The sequence below is a fragment of the Drosophila teissieri genome, chromosome 2R (assembly GCF_016746235.2).
Source record: "Drosophila teissieri strain GT53w chromosome 2R, Prin_Dtei_1.1, whole genome shotgun sequence".
Classification (NCBI taxonomy): Eukaryota; Metazoa; Arthropoda; class Insecta; order Diptera; family Drosophilidae; genus Drosophila; species Drosophila teissieri.
In genome coordinates, this window is record NC_053030.1 from 10827707 (window position 1) to 10843119 (window position 15413).

At 43.5% G+C, this 15413-nt stretch overlaps 1 protein-coding gene across 1 annotated transcript in view; it reads left to right on the forward strand.

Moving 5' to 3' along the window:
• The first annotated feature begins 959 nt into the window (after window positions 1-959).
• Window positions 960-15413, forward strand: part of LOC122613560 (transcription factor collier) — a 35150-nt gene continuing 20696 nt past the window's right edge. Inside the window, 5 exon segments of the mRNA XM_043787781.1 lie at window positions 960-1175; window positions 1177-1223; window positions 9733-10113; window positions 14567-14784; window positions 14849-14904. Of these exon segments, the coding sequence (XP_043643716.1) occupies window positions 975-1175; window positions 1177-1223; window positions 9733-10113; window positions 14567-14784; window positions 14849-14904 (903 nt within the window). The 5' untranslated portion in view covers window positions 960-974.

The window sequence follows — 15413 nt, forward strand, 5'->3', positions numbered from 1 at the left end:
GCCAACTGGGGGATTTCTGTTCTGTTTGTTTTCACTTTATTTGTATTTCGCATTATCTGTATATTCTAACGCCTGTGAACGAATAACGAGCCAAGCTGTTTTGGCCAGCTCGTGTAAATTGGCCAAGTGCCCTCGCTCTTCCCTGTTGTTGGTTTCAGCCAGTCTGCGCCTTGAGCGCTGCTTCTGACCCGATTCGTGTTTGGCAGTAGAGAACTTCTCGAACTCCTCGAACTTCTTCTCTTTGCCTTGGGGCAATAACCTGATTACAACGTGGCCAACACCTAGCATACGCTCTACTTTGCCGAGCATACAGCTAAACTATGTATATGCCTCCATTTGTTTAATGGCTGGCATGCGTACATAAATTATATTATTTTATGAATTTTATTATTATTATGTCTTGCTCGGCTTTACCGCTCCATCTGTTCGAAACTAAACTGGTTTGATGGGGTTTCCTATTGATTGTGCTCCACCAAATGAAAACAAATGTTGTTATTTAACTTTACATTATCATACATGTGTATTCCAGGAAATTCGTTAAATTAACCGGTTTTTAAATAAGTTGTTCGATTATTTACCTAAAATTAAACAAAATAAAATACAAAATTTAACAAAACCATAAAACAAGTTGTGCAACAAAAATTAAACTGCGCAAACACATTTTTTACGTGTTGATGATACAAAGTTGGGAATTTCCAGCAACTACAATTGAATAGACATGTGTACATCAGTAAAATATTATTAATATTTGACGCACTACTTAAGCCAATCCAAGCCAAACCCCATTCGGTTTTTCGTTTTCACACATCAAAAGATTCAATTCCTTGGATTTATATTAATCTAATTGAAATCCACAAATTGGCTGCCATTTGTTGCCAGAAGTATTTTTGAATTTCGCACACGTTCGTTGGCGAAAATATGTACAAATATTGAATACGAGCAAGACAAGGAAAAATTCCATTTTTTTTCGCAAAATGGTGACAGAGCAAAATGCTGGCCGCCGCCTACTAGGAAAAATAATCCCCAGCCGATTTGAACGATTTATTATTTGGCCCAGCAGCCAACTCGGAGCCTGTCCGGCGACCAACTGGCCCGGAACCATTAATCATCCGAGTCCAGATCCAAGTCCGAATCCGAGTCCGAGTTCGAGGCGGAGTGGAAGTGGTGGACAGGCGGCTGGCACTGCAATTGGTGGACACTTTGGAGGAGAAGAAACTTTTGCGGTACGTGGCAACGTGTTGAAATTACAAAATGCGTTAAAAAATGAAAGGGCGGGGCGGGTAAAAAGCAAAATAATATATTTCATACACACATACACAGAGACTTTTGTCTCTGCTCGCCGTCCATATAAAAAACATAAATTTCCTTTGAGAATAGAACTTGTGGGGGGAGGGGGGTGCAAGGTGATTATGTTTGACAGCCGACTTGGGACACGGAGCACCGCACCCTTTTTCATCGCCAGACAGGACATGGGACATGGGTATTAGATCCTGGCCAAAGTGGCCAAACTGGCTTCGCTCTCCGTCTGATTTACGGCCAACTATTTTGTTTTAATTTTTCCCACTTCCCTGCCTTGATACTCAACTTACACGTTATAAAACCAAATATTTAAAGAGCAAATAAAGTTTCATTTGTTTTTTTCTTTGGCCTTCATTGATGATTTTCCCGCATCTCTGGGGATCAGCGGAAAATATGAATTGTGGAAGCAGCTGAAGGAAATAATATAAGCAAATCGGAAGGCCAAATCTGTTTAATGTTTCACATTTTTCGGATTGGGGGCCAAATGACAATATGCTTTTTAGCAGCAACCTCCCTCAAGCGAAATTGATTTTCAATGTTTTTCTGCTTTTCTGTTTTTCGCCTAAAAATACACAAAAGAGTCGAAAAAATTTGACTGTGATTGTCACTTGAATGAGTGGGTTGGAAAAAGCACTCGAAATCCACTTCACCAGATATGTCAGTATGGAATCACGAACCTCGCCTGATTTCTCCAGTGATTTTTCGCAATCAGCCTGATGAGGATGTGCAGAGGACGCTGCTCATGGAGGCTGTGCTATGATTAGTATCCTTTCAGCTTTCAGCCAGGTCAAAAGTGACGCTCTCGCATGCCAAGTGGCCTCGGCCAAATGAAACTTTAATGCGGAGCAAGGACGAAAGGCTGAGAGGAGCTGCCTGATGAACTACGTGATGGTCAGAGAAATTGAAGCTGCACTGGAAAATAACTCGAATAAATAACTAAGGCTAAAAAAGTCAAAGCAGACATAAAGGACTATTCTATGACGAACTAATCATTCAATAAAGTTAGTCACATATTAAATGGTAATTTGTAGCTATAAACAAAGGTCTGATATTAACAAACCACAAAAGTAAGGATACAAAACAAGTTCTAAATAATTAAAGAATATGAATGTTATTAAACTGTTTTCTTTAAATATTATAATCCCCATTGACCTCTTTGGCCTTTATACCCCAAGTTAATCTTTTTCCCTCCATAGAATAGGCATTTTATCGCAGTGTAAGTGGATAGTCAACGACAAAGCGAAATGCATTGAGGTTGGTGGCGAACAAACGCGACCTGAATCTGGAATATTAGCCAGCCCACTCCGCCCTCTGAGGATATATGTGTGTATAGCTACTGTGACTAGCATATGCCAGATATAGCTGGCGTATCAATTGCGATAATGTACTTGGACCACGAGTATCTTTATTATCCTGGCCGCTGTGCAATTATTTCCGACTGTCTTTCGCTGGCCCGCTTTTGCGAGTCCTGGGAAACGCAAACAAAGGATATTTCGCGCACACGCCTTGGACATGATTGCATCCGGGCAGGAAGCCTTGCGTCGTGTCCTTTTGCATCCTTACATCCGCGCTTCCTTCCTGGCGATCAGATCCCCCCTGGCTGGTTTTCATCCGCAATTTTCACGCCCACTTTGTTTGATGATGACAAATCTCGTTGCGTGTTATCAGATTGGCCAACTTTCCGTTGCCATTCCCCCTCCGCATGCCCTCCGTATGGAATCCGTATGGCATAATTATGTTTATCTTTGGAAGCTGCGCTCCTGCCACGTGTCCTTGCGTTTTGGTTAGCTTCCTGCGATTTGGCTCGCAACGGAACGAGTGGCACGTGCTAATCGGCGGTCGTCTGCAACGCCCATGCACCCAACCACCCACCCCCTTGTAACTGCAATCCCCCGCCTTACATGTCCGATAATTGAAATCGCTAAGCTGAACATCGGAATCGGAATGGCTTCATTAATCAGGTCACTGCGATGGCAGCGCATAATGTTCTCCAAAAATTTGAATGGGGGGAGGTTTACAAGGGGAAAGTGGTCTATATAGCACTTAGCCCGATTGAATTTGCTCATTTCGTGTTGGATAATTGAGGAAAAGATGTTGCGCTTATGAATCAGGAATGATAGATAGGAGTATAGCTATTGTTATATATATAATAGCTATTGTATTATAAATACATAGAAGGGAAAAAGGAGCACCATTCAGCAACATAAGCCCGTTTTGAGTTAAATTTGCTCATTTACCTTTAAGGACAGCCTCTGCTTAATGAGTGCACTCACGCCCACACTCACTGACAAGCGAATGAGTGTCGCCCTGCGGACGCATAAATTATGAATAAAAGCCTCACACACGTGGAGAAAGAGAGGGGCACATAAATGCAGAGAGCGAGAGAGAGAGGGAGACAGTCTGAGGCCAAGAAGTGTGCTAAATATTTAAGCACTTAAAACCATAAACCTGAGTATTTATAAATTGGCTTTAACCAGCTCGAATGTGGCGGTGGTTGGGTGTGGGTCTGTGTGGACTGACCCTTTTTTTGGGGGGCACAAGGAGTCAAGCTCGACTCCATTCATTAGAAATGCTCACTAATGTGCCCGACTTAATAATAATCAAATTTATATGCATGGTTATGTCCTTTAGAGCAGGACTCTGCACAAGACTGAAGTTTCGAGAGGATTGCGAATGGGATTGGCTGCTGACTTTACTGAGAAACCGTCGAGAATGAGACGAAGATAAGTGTCAATATCCTTGTATATAATTCTCCAAAATGTCTGACCGAAAGTGCAGATGTCCAGTATCGAAACACGCCCAAGACCTGTACCGTTAGTTTGTTACCAGTTCCCAGTATCTTGTTTGTTTTTGTTTGTTAGCCAGCTTGTTTGTGGCCGACACTGAGACTAAATGGCCAAAAAGGTCGCCCCCTCGGGACTAGCGTAGTCCTGCCGCCAGCTTCCTCATTCTTTTTGGGTCCGATGAGATTTGAAAATTTCACAAAAATTAATTAGGAATGCCGGCATCCATGTTGTGATAGGCCAGCTCCTTTCGCCTACGAACCTTTTCGATTCGGCTGTTGAGAATCATCTCTTTGGCCACACCCGAAATCCTCTTTCCGCACACAGGAAGCGACAATAAAAACAAATTACAATTGCAACAATGCCAGCGACAGCAAAACATTTGAGGCATTTTCTCCAAACACACACACAAACACACACTTCAGTAAAATGAACATTTGCAGGACCTAGATACTTATTTATTACAGGGGTTGCACTCCAGGAGCATTAACCCCTTGCTGCCCACGGCAGCCGCGAGCAACGGAGGACTGAAAAAATTGAAATAAATTACCAAAACTAAAGGCAACAACTGTTCGCATAATGAAGTCAAATTATACTCCTGCCCACGTGCACTGGGAGAAATATTTATATTGCAACTAGGTAAACCTTTACAAGCTAAACCATGCAGTTGCTCAGTTCTTTGGTTATACTATGACCATTTATCTAAGTTTCTTATGAATGAAGAGTAATTTTTGTCTGTGTACTCGGAAAAGGGGGAGTTGGAACATTGAGATGGGGTGCAGAAAAGATGATCAGGGAAGGTGTGAGTGGTTCAAACTAGCTGGGCGTTGGAATAGCGAAGGGTGCGTCCTTTGCTGGTCCTTGAAATTATGCAAATCGGATGCACTTCACTCACTCACTACTATTCCTACGATACCCCTCCGAAAACACAGTGAAAAGCCCCTACAAACAAACGTATTAGTGTCATCGGGCATTTGCCAAGCCATTTCATTGACACGTAGAACACCTTTCGTCCACTTCGTATGATGTTATCATTTAATTCTTGGGGAATTAACACGGACATTGTCAACCGTAAATGAGCTAATTAATCTAGTAAATGTGTCGCCGCTCACTCCACCACTTCCCTACTCCTTCAACCAGCAGTGGGTTCGCGTTTTTGTGGTTCTCCAGAGGATCCCCAATGCTGACACGCTTCTCCAGGTGACGGAGGTGTGGGAAATGGGAAATGGAAAATGGGAAATGGGCAGGGTTGCCCCTCGGGGAGCTGCACTAAAACCCCAAATGAGATGCATGAATTCTTCTCCGCCGACAAGCAGCTCATAAAAGTTTACAACGATGTATTTACAGCACATTTTGGGGCAACTTCTACTTGGAATTTAATTAAATGCAAACTAAAGAAATGTATAGATTTTACTATATTGTTGCAACTACTTCTGTACTCTCACTTGAATTTGAAAGAGTTATATTAAGATATCTTTGAATTTTATATCAAATGTAAGTTTCCCTTATATATGTATCTTTTTTTGGGATATTTTGGCTAACTATTTTTGGCCACAGAGCGATCTTTTGCCGCGCCAAAGTTAATGAACCAGCGGCACTTTTCCAATCTCGCATTTGATGCGTTGGCCTCCACGTATTTGGCCAGGCTGAAAAATAATTTCATGTTTATGGCCACGTTGTTTTCACCGGCCACAAAAATGCTTATCGAGCGGCTGAGATCGCCAGGCGAGACTTGTAAATATTTATGATTTTTTGCGATTTTTATTCGACTGATAAACGGGTTTTTCCCACCGCACAGTTGGCATGTGCGAAAATGTTTGTGGGAAGAAATTGCGCACCTAACCCACCAGACTCACCTTCTGTTTGTTGAAATAATAAATCTGAAGAAAGGTTGTTGTGTTTTTGAAGACTCCCGCCCCTTTTGTTGTTCTTATGTAAACGAAACCTTTTTTTTTCTACATGGCCGTGTAGTGGAGTTACCCTCATGAGAACGTTTAGGCCGAGAATTGGGTAAATATTTAAACTGGTTGCGATTGTTTTGGCAAAATCGTTGCAGTTGGTCAAACACGTGTTTGAGATAATTTAATTAAATTTACTTGGCTTTTTTACCCGTGCCACGTGCCACTCGAGTCCAGTTCGCTGCCCTCGAAATGGAGTGGCAAACACTTGAGCACTTGCTTCAAAACTGCGGCAAGTGCAGTTGGGTGGGTTGCTTGGTTGCAAGGCTGCTTGGTTGGCTGGTTGGCTGGTTGGTGAAAATTCCTAGGAATCGAAAACTTTGGTGGTCTCCGATCGGCAGACAATGCAACAATGTCGTGCGTACTTGGATGAATCGCTGGCATCTGTCGCAGTCCGTGGAGAATAAACCGAAATTCCGAAAACCGAAAACCGAACTCACGACAATGATGCGGTGATGATGACTTGTGGAAATCCAGCATTGATTTTCCCTCCATCTGTAACTAAATATGATTTATTTCCACGGTGTGTTAGCCGCTCTCGCCCCTCTCATTAGTCGGGGCCCCGGGTAATTTGCATAAGTGTCCTGGCCCCAGGAACCAAAGGACACACACTCGAGAGCGAGCTAGAAACTAATTAAAATGTTCGCGCCTCAAATTTCCTTCGCTCGCCCTTATTTATGACCCTGTGAATGTCTTGCATATGGACGGAGTTGAGATCCTTCTCATTTTCCTCCTTTGCTTTTTGTTTACGAGTGACAAATGGGACATTTACATGCGACTCAGTTTGCATATTGGAATTATTCATTGTTTTTTCATTTTTCAAGATGGCGCAGGATGTGAAGTCACAGGAAAAGGGTGAGGGTTTCCTCAAGGAAATCGGAAGTAGAAGAGGTTGTTTGTGGACACAGTGTAAGTCTCTTCATAATACCAATATGGGGGCTTAGAAAGCGTTTGTTTGATTTGATGAGCTCAATGTAAACATACTCTTTACTACTCTTTTGGATAAGTGAGTCACTTAAAGTCTCTCCACCTTTTCAAAACTTGTATGGCACTGTTAAATGTTCACAAATATCTATAAATATTCACAAATATCAACCTGTATGTAACCAGTAACTGATTATAAAATCCGTAAATCCACAAATCCGCTTATTTATGCCAAAGAGTCAAGCCTCCGGCTAATTGACGAAAGTGTAATTGTGGTGATGAGAGTCCTTCCGATTGTCACTTTCCCAACCCTCCGTAATCCCCTAAGTCACCATAGGGGTTGGGTGGAAAGCAAGTCCGGAGAATGTGAATGTACCAACAAATTATTTAGCAATTGGCTAGTGCTAGTCCAGCGCCATGTAAATCCAATTGTAAACAATTTGATTCAAATTCCGGGGGCATCAGCGCCGAAAGGGGGTGGCATGGGTTAAGGGGTCACATGGAGTTCCATGACAGCTGTCGCAGCCGGGAAAACTCCACTGAGTCCACTGAGTCCGCTGAGGATTGGGCGCGATAAAAGGGGTTAATCGAACACGCGGACCACAGCATTGGGATCGGGGAATTTTCTTCACCTTTGCGGAAAAAGAAAATTTATTTGTCAAAGGGCGTGGAATTTCCTTCTGGGTATTTTGGTTAATTAGCGATGTCTGGGGACATCTTCTGTCTGCTCTTTTCGCCTCTGATTTACACATAAAATTTGTGTGCCCTCAGCTCTGGGGAAATGCTTCCAGAACTTCTCAGATTCTCAAAAATAGACCAACAAGTGTGGGAGTGGGGAAAATTCGGGAAAAAGAGTTGCCGTCTTTTGGTTAACGGAGTTTTCGGGCCTTGTCAGAAGTTAATGAGATTACCACGCCCCACAAATTAATTCACGGAAAAGTCAAACAAACTCTCTCCCCCTCTCTTTCTCTCTCTATAACTCTCTCTTTCCCTCGTTCATTCAATCGGTCACAGGCAGAAACCGCAAATGCGGAAAATGCAAATTGTTTTTCATGTGAACCCAGAACCTCAAAAACCACTGCCATCCCCTGACCTTTTCACCTTTTCTTCTCCTAACGAGGCGTGAAAATTTTGTGGGCGGTCCCGGTAACTAATCCCTTGCTGGAAGCTGAGGAAGGGGAAGGGGAAGAGCATGTGGATGCGGAGGGCATGCCTATAGGCACTCCACGGTGTTTGACAACTTCTGCTGTCTGCATAATGTGCGAAAGTCAGAAGGGTTAAACCCGAAAATGATGACTAATCAAGTCTGTGCTCACAGCAATTACGAAACAAAAGTCAAGTTATAAAGGTATAAAAGTAGGCCTTTATGTATAATAACTAATATTTAATATCAGAACATTATGAATGTTATGATGTACGTTCAAAATAAATTTAAAAATTATATATTAAGTAAATTTTACTTATTTATTTGTTGGTTTTTAATACTATATTATATTCTTAAGTGAAATTATATGGAAAAATATAAATTAATCATAAAATTAAAATTAAATTTTTATTAAATTTTAATAACAAACATAAAAATTAAGTTAATGAAGGACTTATGACTGCAGTTTCTCCATTTTCACCACTGAATATTTTCCGACTTCCAAATATGCAGTTCCAATATTCCTCTGCCGTTCCGCGTAGCTAGGCGCTGCTTCGGTTTTGAACTGCTTTGCCGACAGTTAAAGAGAATCGCCGCTCTCTCTTGAAGTCGCACGCTCAACTGGCCAATCAGGTTTGAGCACCGCACACAATGGCATTTGCCTTTTCGGCTCCCCAGAGATTTTGGTTTTGGTTGTGGGTTTTAGTTACCGTTTCGTCTGTGTGTTTTGCATTTCGGTGCCTTGTGTTTGCTGGCTTTGGCTTTGGCTTTGTCTTTGCAGGCGTTGACACTTGGGTTTCCCAAAAGAGCTGAACCGAAGGTGCCTGGGAATAGAGAATAAAGCCAAGCTGAAATGGAGACCCGAGATCCCAAAACCGAGATCCTAGACACACGCCCCCTTCGATTGGGGACGTCGTTGCGTTGGTTCCATTCGCACCGTTCCTAGGGGGCTGCTCTCTCTCTCTCTCTCGCTCGCTACCGCTCGCTCCCATTAGGATGCCATAGGATGGTGGTGGGTTCTTTTTTCTGCTGACAGCTTTGCGTCTCTCCACGGGATTGGCCATTCGACTGCCGCCACCCCCAGCCCCTGCGGCACGCTCTCTCCGCTCTCCCAGTGGCGCAGACTCGTTTCGTTTCCATTTTCGAAACTCTCGTTGGCCTGCCGCGTTACCCTGCTTCCACTGCTTCTTCTGCCACGGCCGCCTATGCGGCTCTGCTGCGTCGCTGCCACTGTTGCTGCTGCTGCTGCGCCGTCGCCGCCGCTTCTTTTCGACTGCTGCAGCAGCATCGCTGGCAAGGATTCAGTTGGGGTTTAACAGCCACTCGGGACGGTAGCGCGCGCCGCTCAAACTTGTTGCGAGACCAATTTTCCGAAAATCCCAAATTCTCTGCGGTGCATTGGCCAGTTCACCCAAAAACTCCCACACACACACACTCACTGTCTCACTTTCGTTTCGCGATTGATTGCCAGCTCTCCGGAGACCAAGAACCAAAATAATAGAAAAGGGTACCCGATACCACACCGCAAAGCGATCGAGTTATACAAAAAACATACAAAATCAAAAACTAAACAAAAGTAAAACGCCTAGCAAAGAGCCTTCAAAACGGCAGCCACAATTTCCAGCGCAGGATTAGGAGGAGACGTCGCCGCGTACGCTGATCTCCACCAGCACTCGCACTCGCACCATCCGAATCCGCATCCACATCCGCATCCACATCCACATCCCCATCCGTTCGCCACCGACGGCTTCAAGCTGCGTTCCGAAGAGCCGGTGCCGGGCTTCAGCTCGGCCTCCCCCTGGCCCACCCTGGAGCTGGGCATGGAGTGGGGCCGGAAGCTGTACCCCAGTGCCGTTTCCGGTCCGCGATCCGCCGGCGGCCTGATGTTCGGCCTGCCGCCCACCGCCGCTGTGGACATGAACCAGCCGCGCGGACCGATGACCTCGCTGAAGGAGGAGCCGCTGGGCAGCCGGTGGGCCATGCAGCCAGTCGTCGACCAGAGCAAGTAAGTGACGGGATTGGGTTGCATGATGACCCGAAAATGACCCCATGAAGTGATCTTCTCAGTGCCAAGACCAAAACCAATAGCCATTGTGCAAATCTACAAAAACTGAACCACAGAGGCCAGAATAAGTGATCTTTCATGTGTTTAAGTGTTACATAAATCTAATCTGTGTATCAAGTTAAGTCTGGAATAAGAGTAGATTTCATAGTGATTCATAATTTAAATGTACAATTTGTACATTCACAAATGTAATTTCATTAGTTTATGTTTTGCGGAAATTCTGATAACCTAATTGCTTTATATTTTCTACTAAATTAGGCAGGCTTTTTTAATTTGATTTAACATTGCAAATCGAATGGTATATTTGCAATAAATGAACATGGATCAATAACTATCGTATTAATAACAAATAAGGCATGTTCCTTTTCCATTGAGAAACTAAAGCTTGCTACTAGATAATATAGATCATGAAATAAGCTGCCACAAAGCCCTTAAGAAATGCCGCTTATGATATGGCGCCCAACGAGGGGCCCATCAGCATTCATTGTTGACATGTAACAAGGTGGGCTTAACGGGAAACCCCTTAATCTCTACTAATCTCTCCCCCAATCTCCAATCTCCAAGAGGAAACGCGCCAAATAGCCCGCAACAATGTTTCAGCAACACGCACGCAAAGCCCAAACAAAAAGAAGTCTCCAAAAAGGGAAGACTGTGGAAGAAAAAAAAAAGTGCGTTTGTTTACTTTTGGCCAAAGCCGGCATCCCGTGTGTCCAAGTCCAACAATATATGGAGGCCCCTGGGGGAGCGATTCCGAAACGTAGTAAGTCAGTCAGTCAGCCGGGGAAGTGGGCGAGTTTTTATGGCCGCCACCCACCCTGTGCGCCATAAGATGAACCCCAAAACAAAGTCCGTCCATTCAGATCCCAGACTCACTCGAAATTCCCACTCAAAATGTTTGGGCGCACGCACTTTTTGGGATGATACTATATGGGGGGGAGGGTGGATAATGCGGGGGACTTTGAGCCGAAAAGGGATGTTATTTGGACTTTGACTTTCACTTTCGCCTCATCCAAATGAAGCGACTCCCAAGAAGTCACTCCACTCTGCACTCTCCACTCAAGGACAAAAAGGACCCCCAGCAGAGGGTTGCTCGAGAAAAGCTTTTATTTTTCTTGGCCCTTGTTTGTTTAGTTGCGTTTGAGATGTTTCTGGCGTGAGATGTTCGCGCCGAGAAGAAGTGCGCGAGTTGCCCAAACGGAAAGCGAGAGCGAAATGACAGCGGGATTTGTTCATTCAGCGGCGGCAAATCAGCACTCCCACCCACACGCACACCCACATCACCATCTTGATAATCACATCCAGAGGCAGGACAATCCCAATCAGAATCATAATCACAATCAGACGTTAGACAATAAGACAATGCGCTGTGATACGAGGTAATGAAGTTGTGATGTTACTGTAATCTAGTGCAAAGTCTAGTAAGAAAGTGAAGTATAGAAATTCTTTGAAAACTTTATGTTGTAGTCAAGTTGTGATGGTATTGTAATCTAGTGCAAAATCTAGTCAGAAAATTAATTAAAGAAATTCTGTGGAAATTATGAAATTCATGAAATTCTTGGGGTAAACAACGTAAATTTTATTATTTTTAGAGGCGAAGTGTGAACTTTAGGTACAAACAAAAAGTACATTATGAGTAATCAAGAGCTAATGACAAAGCAGACATATTTTCCTCAATTCAAACCACTTACTTTATTAAAAACGTTGAATTATACGACAAGAGAGCTGTTATATTCTGCATGTCAGTCTAAACAAGTTAAAGCTTTTATATTAATTAACAAAGTGATTTAAAAGTAAAGATATTCCTAACACATTTCTTCTTGCTTTGATAGTAATGTTCTAAAAAAGATTCGTATCCCGGTTTTCTTATAAATGTAACTTTAACAATTAACAAATTGTACAAACGCAATATAACTTCTTCAATCACTTTTATCTCAATTCATTTGCCTCACCACCAAGAATAATGCAAACTTTTGTGATTTGAATTTTGGATTTATTACACTTTGCACGCAACTTTTGCGACAAATAAATCTGCTCGATTCCGATAATTGCTCAATATGTTTGTGGCAACCCATTTATTTAAACACTTATCAGTGCATCGCATCTAACTGGAACAGCAGAAACAATGTTACTCGTATACTATAAACAAAGTGCATAAACCACACACAATGGTGTGTTGTACTTCTTGTCGCTGCTCGTAAATCAGAGGAATATTCGAAAATTTATTTCAACAAAGATTGTCCAGGGAGAAGAAATGGAGGCAGCCACAGCTACAGCTTCGGCTCCAGTTCCAGCTCTAGATTGCAACAAATGGCCGTAAAGTGTCCTCAAACAATGAGGATATTTCCTGGCACCAATAAAGTCGCCTTTTAAAGGACTCGCATGTGTGGAAAGCGAATTTTCACGTGCCCGGCCAGAAATAGACTAAACGTGACCACGAAGGAGTCCAGGTGTCCTCCTCTCTGCTATTTTCCCTGACGGCCACCTGGGCATCGATTTGCGACAATTAAATGTTGGCATAATAAAATCAACAGCAAAACGGCCACAAAAATGTTCTATATCTATATCTCTTTTTTAGCTGCTCTACTTCGTGGCAAATTGGCGGCATGTGCAAACAAAGTGAGCTGGCAAACTGCCGCAGAACGATTTTCCACAATTTCCAGCCAGTCGAGTTGAAAAGTCAACAGAAAACAAAAAGCTGGTAAACCAAAAAGAAAAAAAAGAAAACGTACTTAGTCGGCTGGGAGGGATTGAGGGGGTGTTGGCACAAGTTTTTTATTTGCCAGGATCCAGGATGTACTCGGCATTATTTTGCTGCTCACTTTTCGAACACTCGAACACTCCGCTCCATGGCCATAACAATAACCTTTCACCAGAATGTAACATGTCTGGCATTCGTATGTCGTACACTGGCACCGCCTTTCCACCTTTCCACCGCTTTTCCGCCCACAAAGGTGACTGCTGCCGGTGAAAATCGCATTGAACTTCCGCTTTCCCTCCTACCTTTGCTACCCCATGCCAGCACACAAAGCTGGGCTGCCTCTTAATTTGATATCACCCTGTGGGTGAATCAACTTTAGCACCGCAAAATGTGCAAAATGTTTGTTTCCTTCGCAAAAGTCGTATTCAGATTCACTTGGAGTCCGCAAAGGGCATTATCCGCCTGCATTTCATGTTATTTTAAGTCCTCACTTCTCATAAACATTCTCGTCACTTAAAGGCTCTTGAATTGCGGTGGATATCATACAAAATGCAGCTGTATAGTAGAATCTACAATGATAAGATACGGATATAAGATATTAATTTAAACAAACAGCTATTTAACATGTGTAACCCTCTAGATACTAAGAAATATTCCTCCAACTTCTTCAGCGAAGTTCAATCAAAGCTTCCCCCGTGACTCGCGAAATCGTATCACTCAGCCGTTGAAAGGCAATCAGAGCTGATGAAAAGCAGAAAGGCAAATCCGAATGCCGACTGATAAAATTGTCCACCAAATCCACTGGGTATCCCAAGCACTTATTTAATAACTAGGACGCAATTCGATTGCACTTTCGATTGGAGCGAAGCGAGGAGCTGAGCGGGGAGGCGGCAGGGAGTCTATCATTAGCTGATGGCGACATTATCCTTTGGCAAATGTGTATATAATTGCAGGACCCTCGAGTCAGTTGGCCAGCCAGCCAGGACATGCGGCTCCTTGACATTGCCTGTGCAAACAGGAGCAGCACATAAATAGTGCAGGAAATAACGCAAATACAAAAAATCTGATAAAATCAGCATTTTCTAAATTAAATTGTTCGTTATGCATACAGCGAAGAGAGAACAGGACCCTACCTTAGTCCTTGCCAGCCCGACATTGCCCGGTAATTGTTCGCTGACAGGAGGACTGTTGATAATGGAAGGGAATGGGGGGACAGGAACAGGGGAACACGAAGTCCTGACATTTAGCATATGGACTGGGGGCGGGGCAAGGACAAGCCTTTATTCCGTCTGCGGCTCAGTGTCCACGTGTCCTGCCAGCGATAATTGCCCACACTGTCTGCTTGGCCCACATACAGCAACTGTATATAAAATATTTCAAGTGTAGCGGGAGGGGGAGGGGGGCGGACAACAAGGACTGTCATACATCAGGATTATTGTGTCACGTTGATGTTGCTTATGCGCTTTTAATGATAGTTGTCACAGAGCTGCGGAGCTGCTGCCCGAATGTCACTCTCTAGTCTAATTGAGTTGCCCCTAATTCTGGCCACCAAACTAGACTCTCGCTGCCAATTAGAGGCTCTTTAGGCCTGCTCTGTATTTACCCAACTAATGGCATAATTACCGCCTCCTCGCATGTAATACATTTCACTAGTCACTAATTCCCATCATTTATTTCGTTTCGTTATCATTGCAGTTTGGGCATTGGCCGCGCCCACTTCGAGAAGCAGCCGCCCAGCAATTTGCGCAAGTCGAACTTCTTCCACTTCGTGATCGCCTTGTATGATCGGGCTGGACAGCCCATCGAGATCGAGCGCACGGCCTTCATTGGATTCATCGAGAAGGACTCGGAGTCGGACGCCACCAAGACCAACAATGGCATCCAGTACCGGCTGCAGTTACTCTACGCAAATGGTGAGTGTGCTTTAAAGTTTACAAAGTGCTATATATGATCGTATGCTCGGTTTTCCGTTTCTAGGAGCTCGCCAGGAGCAGGACATCTTCGTGCGACTCATCGATTCGGTGACCAAGCAGGTGAGTCCAACTCTTATACTCTTCCATATTCGAAAAAGTTCTCTCTGCTCTATATAAATAAAAAGAAAGATTACCTAGCAGAGGAATATGCTTGCTACATGCTTAGAAATCATAAAAAATATATATGCTTAACAAGTCAGGTTTGAATCCTTTACACATCTTGCAAGGAGCAACTTATTTGAATAAATTGAGTGATTCCATCCACAGAAAACTCGAAACAAGCAACAACTTCAAAACCACTTAGTGAATTTGCAATTCATCTTGCGATTGCCACTTACATAAATTAAGAACTTCCTGATTACCACGCGGCTCGCTGCAAATTAAGGCCAAAGTTAACCAGGCTATGAAAAACCAATTCCTTCCACTTGGCTGATTCCGTGCATTTTCCTCTACTCTCCGCTTCGAACACGATGTTTGTTTTGCTGATTCGAGCATAAGTTGCATTTGAAATTGATTGTCATGGCTAATTAAGTGTGTCCTGGTGTGTCCTTTGGCCAATAAATTGAGCC